Source organism: Brachycentrus maculatus, unplaced genomic scaffold (genome assembly GCF_059751285.1).
Source record: "Brachycentrus maculatus isolate JH-2025_06_01 unplaced genomic scaffold, ASM5975128v1 h1tg000179l, whole genome shotgun sequence".
NCBI classification, from domain to species: Eukaryota; Metazoa; Arthropoda; class Insecta; order Trichoptera; family Brachycentridae; genus Brachycentrus; species Brachycentrus maculatus.
In genome coordinates this window covers 359,010-383,207 of record NW_028280930.1, presented here as the reverse complement: position 1 = coordinate 383,207, position 24,198 = coordinate 359,010, and the positions used below count along the sequence as shown (strand labels likewise).

Below are 24,198 nucleotides of genomic sequence, written 5' to 3'. Positions count from 1 at the left end.
ACACGATGCAGGCCATTACATAATCTCCACGGTGCAGAATAATTAAGTTGATATCAGAATTTATTCATAGATTTGGAGTTTAATTTGTAGAACTCATTTTTAATTTATGTATTAAATTTTAAATCTAACACTGATTTTTTTAGTATACTACGTTGTATTTTTTTAACAATATAATTAAAATGTCGCTTTGTTTTAAAATCACTATAAATATTTTATCATAACTTAATTATAATGTCTACCGGTTTCGAAGCTAACCGCTTCTTTATCAAGACTGATTGTCTTGATAAAGAAGCGGTTAGCGTCGAAACCGGTAGATATTATAATTAAGTTATAATAAAATATTTATAGTGATTTTAAAACAAAGTTACATTTTAATTATAAAATGGAAAATCACAAAGTTAGTGCTTCAAATATAAATTATAATAAAATACAACTTAGTAGACTCAAAAAATCAGTGTTTGATTTAAAATTTATCACACAAGTTGACATCAGAAGTTAATATCCCCAATTAATTCATTATAGGATATTGAGAGAAGAGTGAAAGCGGGGAATACAATAAATAGTGCGTTGAACAGAGTGATTGAGATGTTCGTCATACATGGTAACTTCGTGAAAGATTTTATTTTCCTTAAAATACCTAAGGTTGTGTACGATAATCTTTTTATATCTATGAAGCATGTTCACAAGGGATGGAAAAGTGGATAAGGATATTGAGAAAAGAGTGAATGCAGGGAAAATAATAAATAGTGCCTTGAACAGAGTGATTACAAATAAAAATATGTCCATGGAAGCCAAGCTAGCGGTTCACAACGGCGTGTTGGTACCGACACTAATGTGTGGAAGCGAAACATGGAACTGGCAAAGAAAGGATGAAAGCACGGTGCACAAATACTATTTTAATTCCGTCCAAAAACTAGAAATAATCCAAAAAATTAACTAAAACGTACGGAGCACCGTGTCTTGGGTGAATTGAAAGAATCGAACAATGCTTAGTTTGGGAATCAATACGCGCTATCGAACAAAATAAACACCGATATGCCATTGTTTTATGTGGGTGTTTTGGCAAAAAAAGCATCATTAATCCATTACCGTTCTCTACATAAAACTGTAGACAATAAAGCTTAATTAAACTAATATCCATTTATATGGGTCGTAATAATGATGTAAATAACCCGGGTGCCAGATAAATTACGCGGAAATTCGTTTACAACACTATTTTGTAATAGATAATTCGAATTCGTCCGTCCGTAACCTTCCCTATCCCTGAAAATAATTAATTAGAGGAAAATTTGGCGCTTGCAGCGACCGATGAACGTCGTATGGCGCCAGTCGTTTTGGCCATTTTCATTTGTGTGCCAATCTTTCAGTGGAAGCGCGCCCTAGCGAAGTGGACAGAAAATTACATCACTAGGGCGGAAAATGATGCTGCAATGGAAAATGCTGTCAAATCGTTTAAAAATCGAACGCCTAAAGAAAAAGGACTCCAAATAAATACTTAATAAAAACTCTCAGGAAAATGGGTGATTCTGGATTCTAGAGTAATATATAGGTGCACTGACCTATACAGTAACCAAACAGAATAATATGCCATGGCCCTGACCTTAGCTTATGGGACTAGTGGACCATCATCTCCAAATTCATTAGAGAATTTTCAGTGGCAGGGGGGTCTACCAAAAATACTAGGATGTAAAGTCACGAAATACTCCCTATGCCGAAAAATCATCATACCATTTTTTTCGTATGAAATATTTTTTATTAAAACCCTTATCAGCACCCGATGGTGTATAGGGCACTGCATCATATAAACGGTGTTATCTCGATAATTAACACACAAAGGAAAGGTGATTAGCCCTTCGCTTTAGGCACCAGTCCGGGGTAATATTGAATAAACATATAAATCTTTGTAACAGTTTTGGACGGTTTCATGTTAGGTTCATAAAAAAAATGGAAGCAACATTTAGAATGCAGTACTTTCCATTTGGCCCGCATGTCTAATTTTCTCAATGATTATTACGGATTTCCGGAAAACGATGACTAATCACCGTCTCTAAGGTAGGTCGGCAGACCCCGAGAGGGCCGGCTCTGCGCGCAGTCACTGCCCGCTGGCCGCTGTCCCGCACAGGCGAGCGGCAAGAGGAAGATGTAGTGAGTGCGCGGACCGCGGACCAGACGCCGGGATATAAATAGATTCTCCTTGAACGTTATGAACGAGTACGTGCGGATATATATGCGAGGAAAGTGCGCGCGTACCGTTTGAGTACTCGGTATTGCGTACCCCGTACTGCCCGCGGCGGCGACGGGACTCTCGGTGACATATCAGACAGACTGCCTCTGCCCACCAAAAAGCTTTAACCTAAGAGCGTAGACAACTTTGACTTTACTTATATTACATACAAAATAAAAATAATTATGATTTTTCTTTTCAGTATTACAACACTGATCGATAGCCGGTTTCAAAATGGTAAAGTCGTTAAAAATTAAGGTTCATAAGCAGAGGCGTGCATTCTATGTAGGCAGAAAAGCAGTGCCTACCCTGAGTTATTCGCGTTACATATAGAAACACGACAAGTGCCTACTCGGCTGTCCAAATTCAAAACACAGTAAGGGACATTTTTTATAGTACGTTTTTTTGCATTTTTGGACAAAGTAGAACCTACTTAGTCCAATATGCAAAAAAAAACGTACTACAAAAAAATGTCCCTTACTGTGTTTTAAGTTTGGACAGCCGTACTATGCCTTATCCTTACCCAACCCTACTGCCTACCCCGATTAAAAACTCTGTGCAAGCCACTGTATCATAAGTAAAGTAAATTTTATTGCCTACACTACGTCGCCAGCCCTGGCTCCTATCCGCATCTATAGGCGCATAGGAATCTAATCGAGGCGGTGTTATCTTAATCGTAAATTACATGAAATCAATCATTACTGCACTCTAAATTCTTAGATATGGAAGTGGAATATATTTAATGGAATACAGGCAAGATAAAACAGGACATTGCTGCTGCATGGGAAAGGAAATGGAGAATCAACAGGAATTAAGGAAAGGAGAATAGCAGCAACGGAAAGAGTCCCAAAGCGACAAACTAACCGTTATTATATTCCACAAAAAATACCACTATTTCAAAGCTAATCATACCAAAAGTAACGTAATTGCTAAACAAGTCATAAAATAATTGACAGTTGGTAAAAACAGTCATTAGCAAACTATGCAAGTACGTTACATACAACAACAAAATCTTCAATTCGATATTAATATTAGTAGTAGGCAAAAATGATATAAACATATAAATGCTGTTTTGAAGGATCATTATTAAGAAATTACACACTCAATGTTTATTTCTTGGAAACAAAAAATGTATATTTGGACTCGTCATTAAATCGGGCCATATCAAATTTTGTAAAAATAATTTTACTGAAAGTTGTAGTTCAATAAGAAGAGATAATCCCAAATAAAATAAAATAATACTAATCCCAAATTTAGTCTTGTCATTCTAATCGTCCAAGTAGTTGATAAATTTTGTTATTGCAGGAATAACAAAATTTAAAAACCCAAAGGTGTATTGTAGGAATGTATGAATAACTGCTTTTATTTGTAATTGTTATTATATTATATTGTTATTGTGTATCACATACTTTAAGGAAATTGATAACCATTTTAAAGAAATCAAACATCAATTTATGGTAAATTTAGGTTATCTAATGATTTTTTCTCGTGAAATGCTGATTAAGAGTTTTGTTTTATAATTAACAGAGTATCTTCATATAATGGATATCAGTGCAATCACGATGGCCAATTTTTACGAATACTTACGATCCAAAGGCACATCATTATGATATAATTAATAATGCGATACAGTCGATAAAACGTAATTATGAAAATATTAGAAACTTTACCCAAATATTAAAAGGGATAGGACATCACACATTGATGTCTCAGTGAATAAATAAAATTTATATTAGAAAGCATTTACAAACCACATTTTTCAAATATAGAAAAATGTCAAATATAACCGGCCTTTAAAAATGACAGCAAATAAAACAGTGAGTAATAGTAATAATATTTTAATTAATCGTTTTGTTTCCTATGGGCACAAGATGTATCGAAGTAGTTTGACATATGTCATGTTACACATATGTGCGGAATAGTATAACGTGTACATCCATGAAATCTTCATAAAAGCTTACCTCTTCCCGACGTTTTAGCCACCTTCCACAAGGACTCTCCTCGAGGATTTCACTTTCATCTTCCGAGTCTTCACCACTCTCCCTAGGAGACTTTCGTTCCTTGTCAATACTTCTGGTTCCAGACATAACAAAGCACTTCACTTTTATAAAACAGTAAAAACTTCACTCGATGAACCCTTATTAAAAATAAAAGATTTGACAAAACCATTAATGTTTTGACTAGTTTACACTTCTTTTCCTGGTGATCATATCCAAGGTTATCGTACGTCTGGACGTCATTGATCTCTTATTAAAATTGTTTTTCATGAATATTCTGTAATGTTAATTTAAAAATTCAATATCGACCATTTAAATGGACACGGTTTGAGTTATTGTTACATACTTTTCGCCAGAACTTTCACAACACTGTAATAATAATCAATTCATCGACCGACCGGCGACCGTCTCAGGACTAGATAAATGACCGAAAGATACCGCAGTTCCGCGGACAGAGTAGGGCACATCACACACGCTGAGAGTAAAAATTGACACTGCTCGCCACAGATTACCAACTGCTTGGAATCCACGAACCTTCTTGTAGTGGTACTACTTAATCCTAAGGCCGATATACAAAAGCTAGAATTATTTAATTAAATGATATCGGTACCTAACAGTATCGAGATTTATAAATAAATATAAGCAAAATATGGATAATGTACTTTTTAACATAGAATTAAATGCGTGTAAAACGCTGGTACACATTTAGCAAGGAAATTTGAAAATTTAAACTGTTTTTTTTATGATTGTAAAATACCATCCACGTTTTAAAAAGTTTCTGTCAAAACAGGAAGAAGAATAAAATGGTATCAATTTAAAAATAAAACGATGTAGTAAAAATAAAACATTGAATATTTATCTTTACTTACATCGTATTATGATGTATTGATGAGCACCCATGTAGAAATAAAAGTAACTAATAAACTAGTAAGCATATTTTATGAAAAGGCATATACATATTTCGTGCAGTTATTTATCTTAAAAAAAACGATTTTCAGTAAAAAATTGTGAATCCTTATTCTGAATTTTCATTTGAAAAGAACATAATAATCTTTATTCATACGATGACTTTTCTTTTGAAATGAAATAATCATGAATTCTTTTCATTTCCAAACAAATGAATTTTAATATGTTTTAACTTCATCTTTTAGAAAACTTAAAATGATAATAATTTATTCTGAACAAACTTAATGAACATCTCGAAATCCCGAAATGGAAAATTATAATGAACGTTTTTGGGGACAGTTTTTTTTAACAGAGTTTTGAGCATGCAGTAAACCAATATACTGCGAGCCTACCTAATTTTAAACGGGGTGTTTTTATTTTGAACAAGAAAGAGAAATGCCATATCACGTAAACGAGTGAAGGGTTAAAAAAATATGAAAGACTGTCATTTTGTCTATGGTATTATGGTGTAAACTTGTCTTTGATTATCCAATATTGTCTTTGACTATATTTATATCCTTTATTGTTGGATGTGGTTATTTGGCGTTTGGTTGTAATGAAAAATTACTGGCCGATGTTCATTGTTGACGTTCGATCGAAGTATGAGCGCGTTTTACCAATATATTTGGTTTTATTAACATTCAATTAAAAGTGACTACAAAAAAATCAGCACACTGTTTTTCTGGTTCATCTTTGTTATATTCTCTGATAATTTTTACTGAAAAGGTACTTGACCTAATAATCCTTTCACTTTTGTCAACTATGTTTGTTTATCGAAATAATTATCGCCGAATTAAAACAAATGCGGCTTAATATCAATCGCTTTTGAAAGTTTTGTTTTATAGTATAATATTTAAAATTCCTGCAACTATTTGTTTACTCTTGCTTGTGTGTAAAGTTCATAAGTATTTCATTATGTGTAACCATCGAGTTCGCACGGAATGTTATAATTATTATTTGCCAAGTGAGTTATTTTCTCACCAGACCATTGTTATCTAATTGGATATGTAATCCAAACTTATATCTTAATTGGATAACCCTTAATAATTACATTATTACATGGTTTTTCTCCAATGTGACTTATTACACAAGTGATCACCTAATTTTCTAATATTGGAATATTTTAATGACAATTTCAGTTATATATTCTTGTGACATGGTTGGTTAACATCCGGAAAGATGACATTAGTACCAGGTTGGGAGTACAATGAGAAACCTCTCAATACTGTTTATTTCGATTCTCCTTCACATTCTGACACATTGTTATCTGGCCTTAATAGTTTACGGTCAAAAGGACATCTCTTGGATGTAACATTATATGCCCAAGGAAATGCATTCCAGGTATGATTCCATGTTTCCTCCGACTTTTGCACAATTAACTCTAAATATATCATTTTATTCAATATTATTTTCTATTTCATTCAAGTACACAAAATAAATCAAATACTACTAAATTCTGCCCTAAAAACCATGACAAATTAAACACAATGTGGAGTGAAGCGGCGTTTGCTACTCCATATAACTAAGGTATAAGTGATTAGATATTTATCGATATTCCTTAGACAAACACTGAGAAATATAGTTTGAGAATGATGGTGCAAGATTGTCATGCATGTCATTTAAATTATAAAGCGAGATATAAATTTAAAAAAAAAAACCTGTATGACTATGTCAAACTATCTTCACTTTGGGTCCCTATGGCGCATAGCCTTTTTTATTTATTTAAAAAAAAAATTATTTACATATTGTATAATATCAATGAGTCATGGAATTTACTCTTATTGGAAGAGTATTAAATATAATTAAGTGCCTGCAATTTAAACAAGTGAAAAAAGGATACGAAAACTACATATAAAAGAAGAATGGGGTCAAAGTGCTAATGAAGCATAGTTAGATAAAAAATAATAAAACAGGTTTAGTTAAATTTAAAATAAAATAAACACCTGGTGAAAAGAAAATTTAGGAATGCAATTCAACAAAATGTAAACTTTAGGTATTTACAGTACATATTTTTTTTATTTAGACATTAAAATGCAATAACCTTACTTCAAACTTAGTTGTATGTATCCGTTCCACATGTATTTTATTAACACATAGGGCGTTTTTCCACTACACGGGATTTCACCGTCCGGCAGTCCGGTTTTGAAAAATGAAAACGACTACGACAGTTAAGCGTGATCGAATTTACGCACAACATGTTCACGCGCCGATCAAGAGCTCCGATCCGAAGAAAGATGGACAAAAGCACAAGCCAATCCAAGCCAATCATCGTTTTAAAATGCTAACTGACGTGCCGGACGGTAAAATTACACGGGATTCCGGGTAGTGGATAAGCGCTCATATAGTTATATTTTATGTCGTTGAATTTGTCTGTTAAAAACTTTATTTTGATGATTGCATTTTCTGTACTTTAAGGCCCATCGCGCCGTGCTGGCATCGTGCAGTGATTATTTCCGTGCCATGTTTACCGATGCGATGCTGGAATCTAAGCAAAATGAGATTCGCCTAAATGGGGTCACGGCAGAAGGGATGAGACTGCTCCTAGACTATGCGTACACCTCACGCCTCGGATTGAACTTGGCCAACATACAAGACGTCCTCTCGGCCGCTAGTCATGTGCAAGTGGTGGCTGTGGTGGAAGCGTGCTCTAACTACCTACAGGCACAATTGGATTTGGAAAATTGCGTCGACATAGTAACGATCGCTGAAACCTATTCCTTGAACCAACTAAGACTGAAAGTTTACCGATTTATTAGTGGTCATTTACGAGAGTTTTCCAATTCCAACGAGTTCTATAGACTCTCGCCGCAACAGTTGGAACACTTGCTGGAATGTGATTTTCCTGTGGATTGTCCCGAAACTGAAGTGCTGAGAATTGTTCTTCGATGGCTTCGATACCACGATAATATTGGGTATATTGCTTTTATGTTTTTGTCTTACTGATTCAGCGTGCGGTCCCTATAGCTGATTACTTGGAGCATCCTACATATGTACTCATTTGTTACAAAATAAATATCACCTGCAAATGAATATCACATATACATCCCACCTACTAAATCTATCAAATACTAATATCAAATATTATCTAAATAAAAAAAGTAAAAATGGGTGTGCACCCATTTTTACCATTATCCATATTCAATATAAAATATTTGATCAAAATCTCACATATCTACAAATAAGTGGATTATTGTTAAATTATATAGCTCATTCGTATCCCAGATGGTGACAATTTTTTTCTTATTAATTATGTACAATGATGTAAGTTTCTAGGGGCGTTTATGGGTTCCTAGTGGTTTTAACATTTGCTTTTTGTGTGTTTTATTTGTGCAATGAATTTGAAGATCAAACTTCATTTTACTGTTTATAAAAAAAAATACAAATTCGTTACTATATCTGCACAATTTCTGGAAGAAGTTTTATATATTTCATTAATAAATATGTATTTTTTAAAAATATATCCATTTTTTGTAGGTACAAACAGCGACTTTCTCACGCGATGCGATTCTTGAGAAGAGTTCATTTCTCAGAAATGTCCAAATGGGAGATCGAGTCCATACTCAAAAAATCATTTGCCGGTGGAAGTAGGCAGGATCAACAACTGTATTGCCATATATTGCGAGACGCCTGTCACCAAGCGAGCTTGAAAACTCCAACAGTTCCCTCCTCCGAGAGTAATGTGTTGGTGAACTCCAGAGGAATGGAGTTGGCCGTAGTGAAGGTTGGAGGCTTTGGCATCGGAGGAATCACAAACGAGATAACATATTTTTTACCGAGTAAAGGTAAATGGAAAAGACTGACCACAATTCCGCACGTGGAACAATGCAACTTCGGAACGGCCGCCTTGGATAATGAGCTCTATGTCGTGGGAGGTTGCTTCAACCAATCTCTGCAGGAAAATATTCATCCTTTTGGGTTCAGATACAGCCCTCGGTATAATAAATGGACAACAATGGCCCCTATGCAACGCGAAAGATGCAGATTTTCTCTTAATGTGGTAAATAAATTTATTTTCCAAATTAAATCTTTTATGTGTTAAGTAATTTTTATTTGTTTGTTTGTTCCAAATCTTGAGATGGAGTGTGCAGATTTCCAAGATTAATATGGTGCATATTATACACAACATAAAAATAAAGCGAATTGACATAACATTAAAGAATGACAACAAATAACAATAAAAAAAAAGTTTAAATAAAATGAAATTAGAGAAATATGTAAATGAGAAAAATAAATGAGATGGTTAAAAATAAAAGAGTAACGACTTAACTATTTTCCTATTTAGATTTTTTCATTGGATATAGAATTTGAAAAATTCCAATACTATTTTGAAGAGTTCCAATACTAAACATGTGGCAGCGTTGGAGCTCAATTGAGTGGGATTTTATTTTATGTCTCATAAATAATGCTGTTTTTTGTAAACAAAAGTATTGTAATGATCTCTTGTTCTACGGTCACGGCGTCATTCTTTTTTCTACTCATCACCCTTCCACCATTCGTTAAAAAAAATTATGATTATTTGAAAAAAAAAGCACACTGATCAGCCAAAGTGTTTAATGTCATTGAGACATGATGATACACATAAAAACACCACCAAAATTTAAACAGTAATGAGAATGAAAGATTTTTAACTATGTTCATATTTGTATTGTATAATTGTAATTATGCTCACTGTAAATGAATAGCCGAATACCGTTTGCAATAGGTGCTGGATCATCTGTACGCTATAGGGGGCGTGAGTGAGGTAGAGGAGGAAGGGGGCGAGGAGGAAAGCGCGTGCGAGCGCTACGACCCGGCTACAGACACCTGGAGAAGCATCCGGCCCCTGGGAGGGGGGCGCTCGCAGCACGCCGGCTGCGCTCTGCCATCCCCCACCCCTGCCCTCCTCATATCCGGGGGGCTGCACTGCTATCAGGTACACAATAAATGTTCCCATTCTCTAATGTCACTGTTCCACAAGACTAACTGTAACTATTCTTGAATACTTGTGAATTAAAATCCATAGAAGGCATCGCAATATTGAAAAATATTGCGATGCCTTTTTTCCTGTACTTGGATATAAAGTACTGGAAATTTGGATCCTATTTTTGTTGGTTCCGCTGGCAACAAATTAAAAATGGAAGGAACTATATATTTTCCATTTCGAGCCCTGCTTCTAATACCTTCATATTTATAACCGTAAGACTTACAAGCAAAAAATGTCAATTACTAGGTCTTGTCATCGGTGCGGTGGTACGATGCAGTGAGTGACGTGTGGGAGCCTCGCCAGAGTCTTCTCACTCCGAGAGCTGACCACGCCATGCTTGTCATCGGGGACAAGATCTACGTGGCCGGAGGCTGGTACGAGGACGCCGAATCAGGCAACCGCGTGCTGGCTGACACCATCGACTCGTACGACGTTGCCCTCGACCAATGGGAAGTGGTGACGCGCGTGCCCACCCCGCGCTACCACGCCGGAGTGGTGAGCGTGGACTCCAAAATATATCTCATCGGCGGCTTCCACAGTGACGCCATGTTCGACCGGGCGACTGCGGCCATAGAGTGCTACGACTTGGAAACTGACATTTGGATCACTGGAGAGAACTATCCCCAAGATATTTGGGAGCACACTTGCGCTACTCTGTATGTTCCCAAGTGCAGGGATGATATGGATGTGTTGACTGATAGCAAAGATCACCGTTCTTTTTAACCGTACATCTTTTACAAACAGCGCTTTTCATCCAGTAAGGTTTGCGCATCAAATGGTAGCTTATCTCTCCCACTTTCCATAATGTTTAAAGTATAAAAACAGATATAATTAAAATGTAACTTTGTTTTAGATATAATTAAAATGTAAAACTTAGTTTTAAAATCACTATAAATATTTTATTATAATTTAATTATAATGTCTACCGGTTTCGAATCTAACCGCTTCTTTATCAAGACTGATTCATACTAATACACTATCTGTATTAATCAGTCTTGATAAAGAAGCGGTTAGCTTCGAAACCGGTAGATATTATAATTAAGTTATAATAAAATATAGTTTTTTTTAAAACAAAGTTACATTTTAATTACAAAATGGAAAATCATAAAGTTAGTGCTTCAAATACAAATTATTTAAAAACAGAAATTGACAAACTGTATATGAGAGGTATAAAAGCAATAGCACCACTTTGCAATAATTAGTTTTTTCAAATCAAACTATAAATTTCCACGTTAGAAAAAAATACCCATAAGCTTACTGGTGCATGGCGATGTTGCGAATGGAATTTGTATTTTTGCCCACAACAACAACAGCAGTTAATAAAATTGTTAACTGAAGTCAATTTACAAAAAAATCTCTTTTTTATAAATTAAAAAAATTAATTGCAAATGTTATTAAAAAAAAAAGCATTTTTTAATGTGAAGTGTAAATTTAGATTCAAATGTACTAACCATTATTATTTTTTCTTCAATATATTGAATTGTTCTGATGATTATATTTGTCAGGAAAGTCAATATATGGTTATGTTGGTTTTTAGTACGTACTTTTATTTTAATCACGTTTAACACAATATAGGACAGTGGTCACCAACTTTATTGTGGTAACAAAAAAGTTGGTGACTACTTATGTAGAAGACTTGTTAACTATATAGGTATATAAAAATCTGTTGAATTATAAAATAGCAATTGAACATGCTTTTATTTTATGCTTTCAACATTAATGGAGTGGTACATGGGGTAATTTTTAGAAATATTTACATAAATACTTTTCTTTAGTGCAACATTTTTTTTAGCAATACTACTGCCATACCTTTCCTATTTTTTGTGTTGACACAAGCGAAAAATCCTTTTATATTTTATTTATTAACTAGCGTATGTATGACTACTATTGTATTTATTAATTATTAATTTATTAAAAGCTAAATGACGCTATGGTTTCTGTTTGTAGGATGTATGTATTTATTATTTCGTATTATGTTTGAATGGAAATTGCCTCAATTATTTGCCTTGCGGATATTAACTAGTTTTTTTTGTTGCATTGTTTCCTGCCACATAGTGCGTTATTTCCAGTAGTGAACAAATAAAAAATATATATTAGAAGAGTATGTGTAATAATTAGTTCATTAATATGAGACCAGTGAAAATACATGGTGGGGCGTGGTCACTTCCTTATTTAAAAAAATCATAGCACAAAAAGTATTGTCAGTCTGTCCACCCACATAATTATATTTGATACCTGTTTTAAAAATCAATTAACGATTAGGCACACCTGCAAGCGCGATATTGAACTGTTTTCTGAATGCACGCTGAGTTGCGATGACGGAACGGCTGAAAGAAAAGTAGGCCTCCATGGCGAACGCGCGCGTTCGTCCATCGTGTGATCGACTAGTGTCAAGTGTTTAGTAAGTAACCTAAAAAAAAATTAAGATTCTGTGCTTTCAAACGCGCTATAGAAATGCGTTCTAGGAGTAAGTCGTTTTGTGGCGAGAGTTTCAAAAAAGGCAGTGACCGCGCCCCACCCTGTATTAATTAAAATACGTATGTACCTGTTACGCAACATACAGCAATAAACATTTTATACATTTATATAACGTTTCAAATGTTTATATTTTTATAAAATCAGCAAAGAAATAAAATTATGCGATGGTAAAAAACAAAGTATTCAATTAAATATATTAATATAATTTAAAATATGTATTAGGTTTTGGTGTATGCAATTATATAATAAAAATTATAATATGTTACATATAGGTATTATATTTATGTACTTGTAGGTATGTACTCATTTTTTTTCTTAAGAATTGTGTAAACACTGCCATAAGAATTAGTCAGGGATTTCTGATTTGTGTATTTTTCTGTTGTGAAAAATCATAAATGTTAGTTTTTTTGTATCCATTTTTATCCACGCCAGAAGGTAATACTTTTTGTACACACATTTTACAAATATTGATGTTTTATATATAGGCAAATAATTGAATGATTTTGTAAATATATTTTGAAATTTAAATAATGTTGACATTACTAATATTTAAAAAAAAAAGTATATTTGCAAAAAATAAAACATTAGGATGGTGACTGACCAGAGCCATTTCGTTGTAACGTAACACGTTACGATGCGAGCATTCAGGCAGTCAGTACAGCGAGCCGAGTGCTCCATCCATAGTTTCGGATGCTCGCCGCGAGCGATGTTACGACGGTACGTTACGACGAAATGCTCGGGTCAGTCACCACCATTAGACATTTTCTCTTGGGAGAATTTTAAAATGAGGTCAATGATAGACATTATGACTTTTTAATTATTCGTACTTTGGTTCGTCTCGCTCAACGATAACTAGCCACTAGGAGTAACTTTCTACGAGTAATAAACTATCTTGCCATTTCTTCGTACTGAGAAATCACTATTCTCAGTACAAACTATGCCTTTTCATGCAAGCACAATTATTGCCTTTTATCAAGTCCTCTTTCAAGCGGACTATGTCTTTTTCGGTCTTCCTCTGCATTAAAATTATGTAATTTTTAATGTTATTATTAAATTTACGCATCTATATAGTGAATAAATGATGACCAAATTACAAAGATGGTGATTGCAGAAAATATACAGACTGACCATAATTGAACTTTCACATAATACTAAACGGTAGGAGAGGTTTTTTTTGGTGCCAGCAATTAAGCCATTTTTTATGTTGCACTTTGTGAGACTTTAAAATTTTTACTTAAAGCATTATGTACTAAACAGTATAGGTACTCTATTGAAAGACAAAATAAAAACTAAGCATTTAATCACTAATTCTAAATTCTAACTTTATATTAAATATAAATATGTACCTATAGGTTGTGATCGCAGCTTAGTTCTCTCGTCCTTTGTACTGTAAAATTAAAGATAATTTTGAGAGCAATGCTCGTAATTTAAAAACATAGATGATTAAATCAAATCTTTGGTATTTCTTTACTATGTTCCTAATAATGACATATTAAATGTAGGAGTCATGTCGTCTGAAGAATTATTAATAATGGATGCTTTGTACGTGTGTGTATTTCAATCTATAATAAAATAGTATACATCATGAGTTAGTATGAGTCTCATGTAACCACGAGTTGGGCTGATAATTAGTGAGCCTAAAAATGAAAACAAAAATTGTAGAAAAATGTATATTTTATTGTTTTCTGAATTTGTGACCTCGTTCTGGCATCCTTGGTAATCCTGAATGCTTGTACGACCTGGCCTGAATTCAGCTGTCCACCATTTTATGTTTGCGTATGACGGAGAAAGGTTTCCATGGACAGAATCCAACTTGCGTTTGATTACTTCATTTGTTTTTGTAATAAAAAATCACTGTATGCTTCATCCAAATTTTTTACTAACAAATATAAATGCTAATGCTCTTACGCAGTTAAAATACACTGAAATTGGTTAAAATTTTGACAGCTGCGGAATGGCAAGTAATAGATTATAATATCTGTTAGTACGTCAAATATACAATACATATTCTAATGACAAAGTTCAATGCTGCATAGAGTTAATACATTGTAATTCTTTTATTTTTTATATAACTGCAGTGTCATTTTTGTAACATGTATGTGCATTTTTTAAATGTAAAAATTGTCTGATTTTAAGCACGTAACATCACATCTATCCTATTTGATATCTGTTTGCACCGCATTGATATGTCTACATACAAAAGGGACGACAGCTTATATGTTAACAACAACCCAACATATTTACTAGTCTCATGAGGCACCCTTCCGTTACCTCCTTCAGCATACAATGCGATGTATCAAAAAACTTTTTTTTTTGAGGCTTGTACAAAAACTATTGAGATCTTGTATTGATGTTTAAAAATAAAAATAACACCAAAACAGGACATGTTGTGATTATGATAACTTGTATGTAAACATAGACTACTATATGTTATATAATTTTACTAAAATGTTTCTTTGATTGATTCGGCAGTCACTTTGTGGTAAAATCTATCCATTTTTAATTAATGTATTACTTAGTAAATACCACTTTTTCTTTAAATCTACTGTGACACGTGTTTCAATGCATTTTGCATCATTTTCAAACACCGTATGAAAACACCGGTGTTTGAAAATGATGCTGAATGCATTGAAACACGTGTCACAGTAGATTTAAGGAAAAAGGGTATTTACTAAGTAATACATTAAAATGTTTCTCTTTGAAATAAATATAGTTTGACTTTTTAAACCTCACTTTTTACAATCTGTAAAATTACACTTTTAAGTTTTTACAGTATAGCACATGAAACATATTAATAATATGTAAGTGAGTTGAATAATATGCAAGACATATAATACAAATTCCTAATAAGGAATTCTCATTGAACTGAATTTCATGTTGCTTTTTCTTTAACTTGATACTACAAATTAAGTGAGTTCAAATAACCTAAAATAATAATATTTTTTCGTGGTTTATTGATGCCAGAAAACCTTGATCGAACTATGGCATTTTCTTTAAAACATCCCCACAATTTGTCACTTAATCTAAGATAACTGGTAGTTATTTAAAATAAATTGTTAATAAATCACAGCAAACACATACCTTTATAGATTATTGTTAAAATAAAATATTTATAGTAAAATAAATGTTAAAGATTCCGAATTTGTTGGGATCTTTAGAGTTTATCAAATGTTATTTAATTTGTAAAGTCACAAAAAGTTTTGAAATATAAGGATTACACAATGCTTTTTTGTCCGCAACACCTGTATTATTATGATCTCTAGAAAAATTATGTTTTTTTTGCTTTTTACCTCTTTTAGCGGAATTTTTAATATAATTTAACCACTGATTTATTTATTATTTAACTTACAAATATATCTTGAAGAAGTACTTAAATATTTCTTTTATTTAGAATTTTTTACCATTTCATTGATTTTAGATTAGTTTTTAAAAATATGCCAGGTACACTGTTTGTGGACTTTTGTCTGACAAACATTTGGATTGGAAATTTGACCAAATGAAATTACCTATCTTAATGTACTGTTACAAGATCATCAACAGTTACCACATACATGAGAAAATAAACATTATTTCTTAACCTACAAATTAAGAAATCAGAAATATTTTTTCACGGTTAATCATCATTTAGCCAATTTGCACGGGGCAAATTTCTGTTTGGCTAAATCCATCGACCAAATGTCACGAACTGTAACATGCAGTTACTGTAGGGTTGTAATATTTTCTGGAGATCTGGTCAGTACATTTCCATAAGAAGATCTGTTTAACACTAGGTTTACTGACATTTTTTTATACCTATCTCTATGGCACCCGTCATTTTGACAGATAAACATAAAAACTCTTTTTTTTTAAACATATTAAATGTATTATATAAATATTATGACAACCCAAATAAACTGATCTTTGGAGACTGTTTTTGGAAAAAAAGATGGCCTCAATTTTTCACACTGCAATTATTTGCGCCTTAGCGATTTCGCGTCGTATGCTCCCCTGATATATATAACATCGATTCAATTGTGCAATTGAAATGTTCCCTTTTTCTTAGAACACAACGCACTTCTATTTCTGTGCAGTCTTTGATATGTTGTAACATGCACGTATCATTTATTAGTTCGAGAGCAGTTTGTACATGACCCAACATCACATTTCTTTTGGAATATCCAGTAGGACTTGCGACTTCTTTAATATTGTATGAGTGGGCAGTCTACCGCCGAACCCACTTGCTTCAAAGTCCATCCATTGTGTTCCATCGACAGCAAGCAGCTCTGTTGTATTGTTTTTGTAGGTGGAGGCGGTGAGAGTTAAAGATGCGCCTGTCTCATTCTCGGAGTCGGTGCTTTATGAAATGCGTATTCTTTTTCTACAGAGACCTGGTATGTTTTCCTTTTCTGACGACCCTTCTAAAATTTCGCTGTTGACCGATTCGGAAATCTTTGATACATTTTCACTTTCACTTTTTTCAAATTCTCTTTCTTCATAGCTAGTATCGGAATGTTCTTCATTTCATTCAATAACACTTTCTTGATCTTGATTTACTCATGATTTCAAAAATGTGTGAATATAAATAAATATTCCTGTAAAAGTTAATAAAACTAATTAAAAGAAAATGAAATTATCAAAAAAAATGCGTAGATTTTATTCTTTGAAATATTTAAACGTAATGCAAAAAATTTTAAACTTGGTAAACGTCTTCACTCACAAGCTACAACTCTAAAACTGAAGACTGTTAGATGGTATGATAACTTTGCCAGAAATCAACCCTCAAAGAGACCTTTTTTATTGCCCCATAAATCATAATGCCCCAAATGCACGGTACTCTCGGTATACTCCGGGCGTGTAGGTACCTGTAAATTTGTGTTTGAAACAAAATATTCTAAACATCGATGACATTCTTTCTTCATTGCTTCACACAAATTGTAGAAGTATGATTATGTTGTTTCAAAACTAATATTTTCACAAATGCAACGAATCCAAAAGGATTCTTTAAACTACCAAATCCATCAATTTGACGGGTGTCTGTGGAGATAGGTGACAAGTGACAAGATTTTCAAAAATAAGAAGTTTCCAAAAAAACAATAACGGTAAAAATATTTGCACTGATCCATTATGAAGTCATTTTAAAAAATCAGAAAGAATTCTGTCCATTTAGTAAAAATTTACAAAGCAAATCAGAAATCCGTCATTTTGATGGGTGCTGTAAACCTAGTGTTAAAAAAGGTTCCTGTCTTAAAAAATTATTTTGTACTTTTCAGGACTTTTTCGAGGATTTTTCAAAATACGGCAATGAATTTTAACAGGGTTGAGAATTTGTTTGAATTCATTTTAAGTTTTCAGGAATCCTAAAATTCTCATTAACATCGGGAAATAATTTACATTCTTGTTTTCAATTCCTCAAACTCAAATATATGATCTAAACAGATACTGTAGCAGTTTGGTAGACGCCAAACAGTCATTTTAAGTTATATTCTTGTTGATTGCAAGAGAAATCAAGTTTCTTTTTAATTGATATGGATATTTTTCATACTTCCTTCCCTGGAAACTCCTTAAAAAACGCTAAATACATTACTGCGAAATTCCTGAAAGATAACAGGAAATAGCAAATTTGTGTGTGGAGTGTTGTTATTTTGATTTTATTATGACCACTTACCAAACCTCCATTAGCATTAAAGAACCATATAAAAAGAGTTGTTCGGATATATGTTCATCCTCCAAACTAAGTCAGAGCTTGAGTTATGTAAGTGTTTATTTCTACTTTCATCCTTCATCTTTAAACTCTATTACTAAGCAAGAACTTGGTAAAATATGTGTAATGGCAAGTATGAATTGTTATATCGACTTCTGTTTATTATTGTTTGATCAATGGCTGGTGTAAAAGGGCAAGCATTTACACATTACTTAGGTCCGGAGAATCATTGAATGAATCAATCAATAATGATTTGACTCGGTTAATTTTGAGTCAGCTGAATCAGGATTCTGCCAGGATCCAGGATGAAGATAACAGTATCTGGTGATCAAAATTTTGTGTAGATCAAATGTTACCATGTTATTTTTTACTTACAATATTTATAAGCCAGCGAACCTTTTTACAGGGTATATCTATTATTTGTTTTAATGAAATTAAAAAAAATACCTCATACATATCACAAGCGAGGGACTTTTGTGAGTTGACAACTGCACCACCCATTCATAGTGATTCACATAGGTACGTGTTGTTCTGAGATAGCGATTTGCCATTAGGTATTCAAATGAGATGCGCTAGTCGCTTGTCATGTGTGAGGACGGGGAGGTGGGGTAACTGGGAATTTAGGGAAGAAAATAATAAAATAATCGCCAGTTTCATAGTCTATTATTAAATACGTATTATATACATTATTTGAAATTGCTAAAACATGACACGCAAATAAAAGCGGCTTAGTTGACTGTAATAAATTTAATTTTAACAGACTTTATTCAAAATGCATAAAGATATTCCATGCTTATACATACTTAACAATACGCTTTTTGTTGTTTTAATTTAAATAAGTTATTGCTAAATTCCTATTAAAATTTTTGTTTCCAACTGTGCGAGGAATACTCCCAACACTTCCGACTTACTTAATGACAGTAAAAAGTTTGTAATAACACAATAATTTACAACACCAATAGATTTATTATCACACACTAATATTATTTTGATATTGCTCATTCTTCTACATATTCCATGCATTATTATGAAACTATAATCTTATATAAAAGGCAACTAAATAGATTCGGTTAGATAAAAATTATACAAATAAATAAACAAATGTGTAGAGATGACGTTGTAAAATGAATACTCTAATTATTGTTCTAGAAAACTTAATGGAAACGTAATTTTAAAAGTCACAATACACTTCACGCACTATTCATAATCTTTTGAGGATTCTTTTCTTTTCTTTCAATATTTTCTTCTTTTCTGCAGTGAGTTTTTTATCTCCGGCATGTTTTTTGGCACAAGGACCTCCTTCAGTCATTTCGAGGTAAGCTTTGGACACCTTTGGAGCCTAGAAATACAAAAAAATCACATTGTAATAAAACTTATCACATTGTAATCTGCGATGAATGTACAAAGATCATTAGTAATAATCAATACACAATTACCAATTCTACTGATTTTTATTTGTGACAGCTGTTTTGGCTTGTGAATGTGCTGTCAAACTGTCTTCAGAAATTGTGTTTTAATTTTTTATTAATACTAGAGGATTCCACAACGTAAATGCCGATTCAATAAACATAGTAAGTTGTGAAAAAAACAAACTCATTTCAAAGTCAGAAAATAAGGAATTATTTAATGTTTTTATATGAATATTATATATTATATATTATAAGTTAAGGTCTAAACTATATGTACACAATTATCAAATCCCGTCACCAGAGCTCCGCATACGTAAAAAGCATCCGTCCAAAATGTGTTAATTTTATCAATAATGCTTATCTTAGCCTTGTATTTTGAATGTTATGAATATAGTGTAAATCTGCCTTAGGGCTAATGGATATAAGATTGTAACAAGGCACATAGTTTTTTTAGGTTTAAACATTACTCCTTAAAGAAGCCCCTGTAAGAGTAGCCAAAAAAATTTACACCAAGAAAATGCATGTATTCGATTGTTAACAGTGACGGTGAAACCCTTCAATATTTATCTACAATGCAATTGGTTTAGTTTTGTATTTAAAAAGGTTTACCTGTGCGTGTATTTCAGTCATCATTCTCGCTCTTTGTGAGTAGTCATCATAATGTTCAAGAAGTAATTTCCCGGCTTCTTCGTTGAGAGCAGACTCCGCATTTGGTACTATTAAAAGACACTTGACGGTCTAGAAAAGGGTAAAATTACAATTTGTTAAAATCTGAAAAGTTGTTATTGGTATGTTTGTATTTAAATTGTAAACATATTGCTTCTACAACTACTACTAATACCATCACGCCGTTTCCCCGCAGGGATAGGCAAAGAGGATGGAATGCCACACTGTTCTGTCCTGACATACACTCCTCGCTTCCTTCACATTCATACATCTAGTCATACTTGCCCTCTGATTACGCAGATTTTTAACATCACAAGATTTTAGGTTCCGATTGATCTGATCTTGCCAAGTCTTTTTCGGCCATCCTCGTTCTGTTCTCCCGCTCCCATTCGCCACATATACATTCTTAGTCATTTGCTCATTATCCATTCGCTCCACATGTCTATACCACCTTAAAGAACTCTTCTTTATCTTTTCAATTATCCCTAATTCAGCCTTACATTCCTTTCTTCAACATATTGCAATTTGGGTGTATTAGAAAACAAATAATATGTAGTGTCCGCAGGGTTTGTAGGTGTTGAATTAAGATAAGACTACTCACTAGCAATATGTGTTTTATGCCGAGATCTGGTTTCCAATCCTTCTTGAGGGTGTTGACACATATCTCTCCATTACTGGACACATTGGGGTGGAAGATCTTTGTAATGAAAAAGGCCTTTGGGGGAGCGGCGGGGAAATCTTTACCGAGAGCTAGTTTTATTTTAAAAACTCCTCCAGAATATGGGGTACCAGCTTTAAAAAACACACAGAAAATATTTAACATATCGGCAATTAAATTTTTACAAATCCGCTAGAATAAATTTAACAATGATTTTATATTACATCACTAATTTAAGGCAAGTCACAAGTGCAGTAAATATAGTTTTGAGACATGCAGCTTTTTAAATGTTTTGAAAATGACAAAATGAACACCTTGTTTATTTCGGTATTGTAAAAAATAGTGTGTATGATTTATTTTCATGTATAAAAAATATATTAAAACTTCAACTGAAAACTTTGATGCTATATAATGGTTAGATTAACACTATAGGCTAAAAAGGAAAACTTTATGTTTTGAATTTACACAGCAAAGTACAATATTATCGCGACTAATTTGACAATATTTCCTAAGATAAATATTTTTTCATTCGAGGTCTGAGCTATTTGAAAAAAGGGCGCACTCTACCAGTTATTTGTATTCACTATATGAGGCAGAGGTTGGATTATCGGGCATTTTAGAGCTGATCCAAAGTAATAACTTCGGGGCATAGTGTAAAAAAAATTAAAACAAATTAAGTGTTCCTCCAAACAGAAAACGAACATGGGAACACATGCAATATAGCCAAATGTGCGAATGAGATAATAAATAATCTAAATCAGAGATATTACACAAGGTAATACATGGCCAAATATAGTTTTAAACACAGTTTAAGTTATTTAATTCCTACAGTTATAAGTAAAGAGATTATTTCGTTTTGAAATATTTAAGGAACGAATGCAATCTTTTGGAAAAATCGTATATATAAAATAAAAACACTAAAGCAGAAGCATTGTAACGTCATATTTTTACCTGGTCCATCGATATATGCTTGTATATCCGTTATATCAGAGTCATTTACGATAACTTTGATGCCCTCCGGTGGTTTTTCTGATAATTCTTGCATCTCTTTAGCTACTCTTCTAATGATTTGAGGCGAAAGATTTTCGACGTTCGACATCTATAAACAACAATTTGGTTATTCCGTTTACAGCGTACTCAAGCAAACTCGCTGTTAATAAATATGATACTTACCGAACTCATTTTAAGATAAGAATGGAACAAACTAAATAAAATAATGGGATTATCGAAATAATCGCATAAATTTAAAAACTAAATGTCAAAAGCCTTGTGCGACTGACATAAAATCAAACATGGAAGATACCCAAACACAGACGAAGTATTTTTGAATTTTGCCCTATAACAACCATAGACATTTTCAAGACAGTTACACTTCAACCAATTTATCTGTAAAATTCCTAAACAGCGCTATTGTCGCGTTTTTCGTACAAAGCTAATTTTGACCTACTAAAAATTATCAATTCAGTACGAGATTCATTTAGTTCTGACGAAAATCGTTCTGTATTTTGTAGAAGTGTATTATATATTATGTTAAGTACCTACTTAGTCATAAACAAATCGGGTAAAAGGCTTATTTTCAAAAATTCACGATTATCTGGTGCAGATTGTATACGAAATATGAAAAAATAACAAAAAAAGACATTTCGTTGTACATAAAAATAGTATAGCAATAAAGTATGGTAAAAAAATACATATTCGTCCGCCTCCATAGTGTAATGGTCAGCACGTCCCGGTTTCGATTCCTTGGGGGGTCAAATAAATAAGTGATTTATTCACTCTAATATTTATTCAATATTACCGTGTACTGATACTTGAAGCAGAGGGCTGATCACCTTTCCTTCATGTGTTAACGATCGAGATAACACTGCGTTTATATGCAGTGCCCTATGCACCACTGGGGTTCGGATAAGGGTTTGAAGAAAAAATATATTCTGAAACCAAATTTTAATTTCTTAGATAATATGAAAACAGATTATTAAAAATAATCTAGTTAGAGTCAAATTCCTCCCAAGTGCTTTGTGATTGAAATATTGTTTAACATAAGATTTATATATTTTTTAAACCTATCCTTGTATATTTTTAAAACTTTGTTCATTTTTAAAACTATTGTAAGCTCGGTATTAATTTGTAACTATGCCACTATGTAGGTAATATGAAAAAAATATGGACATCCCAAGAAAATATTAGTGAAAAAGTTATTTTGAAAAAAAAATAACACAAAGAAAAACTTATCTCTAAAAGCATTAATAAATATGACATTTAAAAAAAACATTTAAAAAAATTGTGTTTGTGAAAAGTTTCCACTTCTCCCTTGTAAATTGATATTTCCTGGGCCAATTAATACATTTAAAAAAAAAACTTAACACCATGAATGTTTTCCCCATTATTAAAATACTTGTTTGTCCTTCATCTATTTAGGGAACTTATTTGTTAGTAAATTATAATACTTATGTTAGCAGTAATATTAAATACATTTTATTATTAATACCTCCATCACAAATTTTATCTCAATCAGTTAATTCTCAATCATCCATTTCAGAAGTTCTTTTTTTCTAGTATATGATATGATTTGGCAATGATATGAGTACTTTTTAAATTATGAATACTTTTAGAATCTGAAGTACCATAATGTAAATAAATAATTATTATAATTAGTTATTTAATCAATTATGCAAAGTTTTGTTGTGGTCAAATAATTTTTTATTTTTTTACTTATTCTTTCAAAATCCCTTTCACTGTCAGTGGGGCATTTAATATTATCTAGTGTGTTTTCCATTGTCCAGAGTGACAGCGGCAGAAAAGTTAGTAAACCTACTAGGAGACCTCGGCCCCATTAGGAAAGCACCCGTTCCGACAGGCCAACCTTCCTCGCTCTATATCCACCCCCAAGCCCAAAGTCCTAAGGAAGAATACCAAAGTTACTACCTCCGGCAGTACTGTTTCATTCATACCATTGGAATGATTGTTTTCATTTTGTGTTGTTGCGTTTTAATAACATGTCTCTAAATGCCATAATTTACATTTGATTCCGTCTTCTCCGCCAACAGGAATAGGGATAGCTATATTTAAATATTTTTGTTCTTGCTGAGGTTATTCTTATTACCTCTGGTTTTAAAAAGGATAAGATTATCATGACTACCTTTGCAGTTCTTAATATTTGTCCATTCGTACGATTACA

The 24,198-nt window shown here is 32.8% G+C and overlaps 3 protein-coding genes across 7 annotated transcripts in view; 1 reads left to right on the top strand and 2 right to left on the bottom strand.

Moving 5' to 3' along the window:
• The window catches only part of Madm (MLF1-adaptor molecule), a 66,643-nt gene extending 61,926 nt beyond the window's left edge, over nucleotides 1-4,717 (bottom strand). For both annotated transcript variants that reach the window (XM_088262406.1, XM_088262407.1), the window contains exon 1: nucleotides 4,186-4,717. In XM_088262406.1, the coding sequence (XP_088118532.1) occupies nucleotides 4,186-4,311 (126 nt within the window). In that variant the 5' untranslated portion in view covers nucleotides 4,312-4,717. The remainder of the gene's footprint in view (nucleotides 1-4,185) is intronic.
• Nucleotides 4,718-5,649: 932 nt separating this feature from the next.
• Nucleotides 5,650-15,968, top strand: LOC148308039 (kelch-like protein 26). 4 transcript variants are annotated; one of them, XR_015837746.1, is made up of 7 exons: nucleotides 5,654-5,892; nucleotides 6,306-6,507; nucleotides 7,582-8,078; nucleotides 8,641-9,163; nucleotides 9,869-10,078; nucleotides 10,376-11,057; nucleotides 11,137-15,968. XR_015837746.1 is itself a non-coding variant. In XM_088262408.1 (6 exons), the coding sequence occupies exons 2-6, from the start codon at nucleotides 6,346-6,348 to the stop codon at nucleotides 10,850-10,852; spliced, it is 1,869 nt and encodes a 622-aa protein (XP_088118534.1). In that variant the 5' UTR covers nucleotides 5,650-5,892; nucleotides 6,306-6,345; the 3' UTR covers nucleotides 10,853-15,968. The 4 variants fall into 4 exon arrangements, 3 of the variants coding, with proteins under 3 accessions (XP_088118534.1, XP_088118535.1, XP_088118536.1); XM_088262408.1 differs by having other exon boundaries at nucleotides 5,650-5,892; nucleotides 10,376-15,968; XM_088262409.1 differs by lacking the exon at nucleotides 5,654-5,892 and adding an exon at nucleotides 5,988-6,130 and having other exon boundaries at nucleotides 10,376-15,968.
• Nucleotides 15,969-18,933: 2,965 nt separating this feature from the next.
• On the bottom strand, nucleotides 18,934-22,325 carry LOC148308038 (ubiquitin-conjugating enzyme E2 S). The gene is made up of 5 exons (XM_088262400.1): nucleotides 22,194-22,325; nucleotides 21,972-22,119; nucleotides 20,964-21,154; nucleotides 20,306-20,434; nucleotides 18,934-19,626 (listed from the first exon to the last, which is right to left on the bottom strand). The coding sequence occupies exons 1-5, from the start codon at nucleotides 22,200-22,202 to the stop codon at nucleotides 19,489-19,491; spliced, it is 615 nt and encodes a 204-aa protein (XP_088118526.1). The 5' UTR covers nucleotides 22,203-22,325; the 3' UTR covers nucleotides 18,934-19,488.
• Nucleotides 22,326-24,198: the final 1,873 nt, after the last annotated feature.

Coding starts and splice junctions, on each gene's coding strand:
- LOC148308039 (XM_088262408.1), top strand. CDS start 6,346: ATGACATTAGTACCAGGTTGGGAGTACAATGAGAAACCTCTCAATACT. Junction 9,164..9,868: donor GCAGATTTTCTCTTAATGTG/GTAAATAAATTT, acceptor CGTTTGCAATAG/GTGCTGGATCATCTGTACGC. Junction 10,079..10,375: donor GGGGGCTGCACTGCTATCAG/GTACACAATAAA, acceptor GTCAATTACTAG/GTCTTGTCATCGGTGCGGTG.
- LOC148308038 (XM_088262400.1), bottom strand. Junction 21,155..21,971: donor AGCATATATCGATGGACCAG/GTAAAAATATGA, acceptor TGTTTTTTAAAG/CTGGTACCCCATATTCTGGA. Junction 20,435..20,963: donor GCATAAAACACATATTGCTA/GTGAGTAGTCTT, acceptor ACCCTTTTCTAG/ACCGTCAAGTGTCTTTTAAT.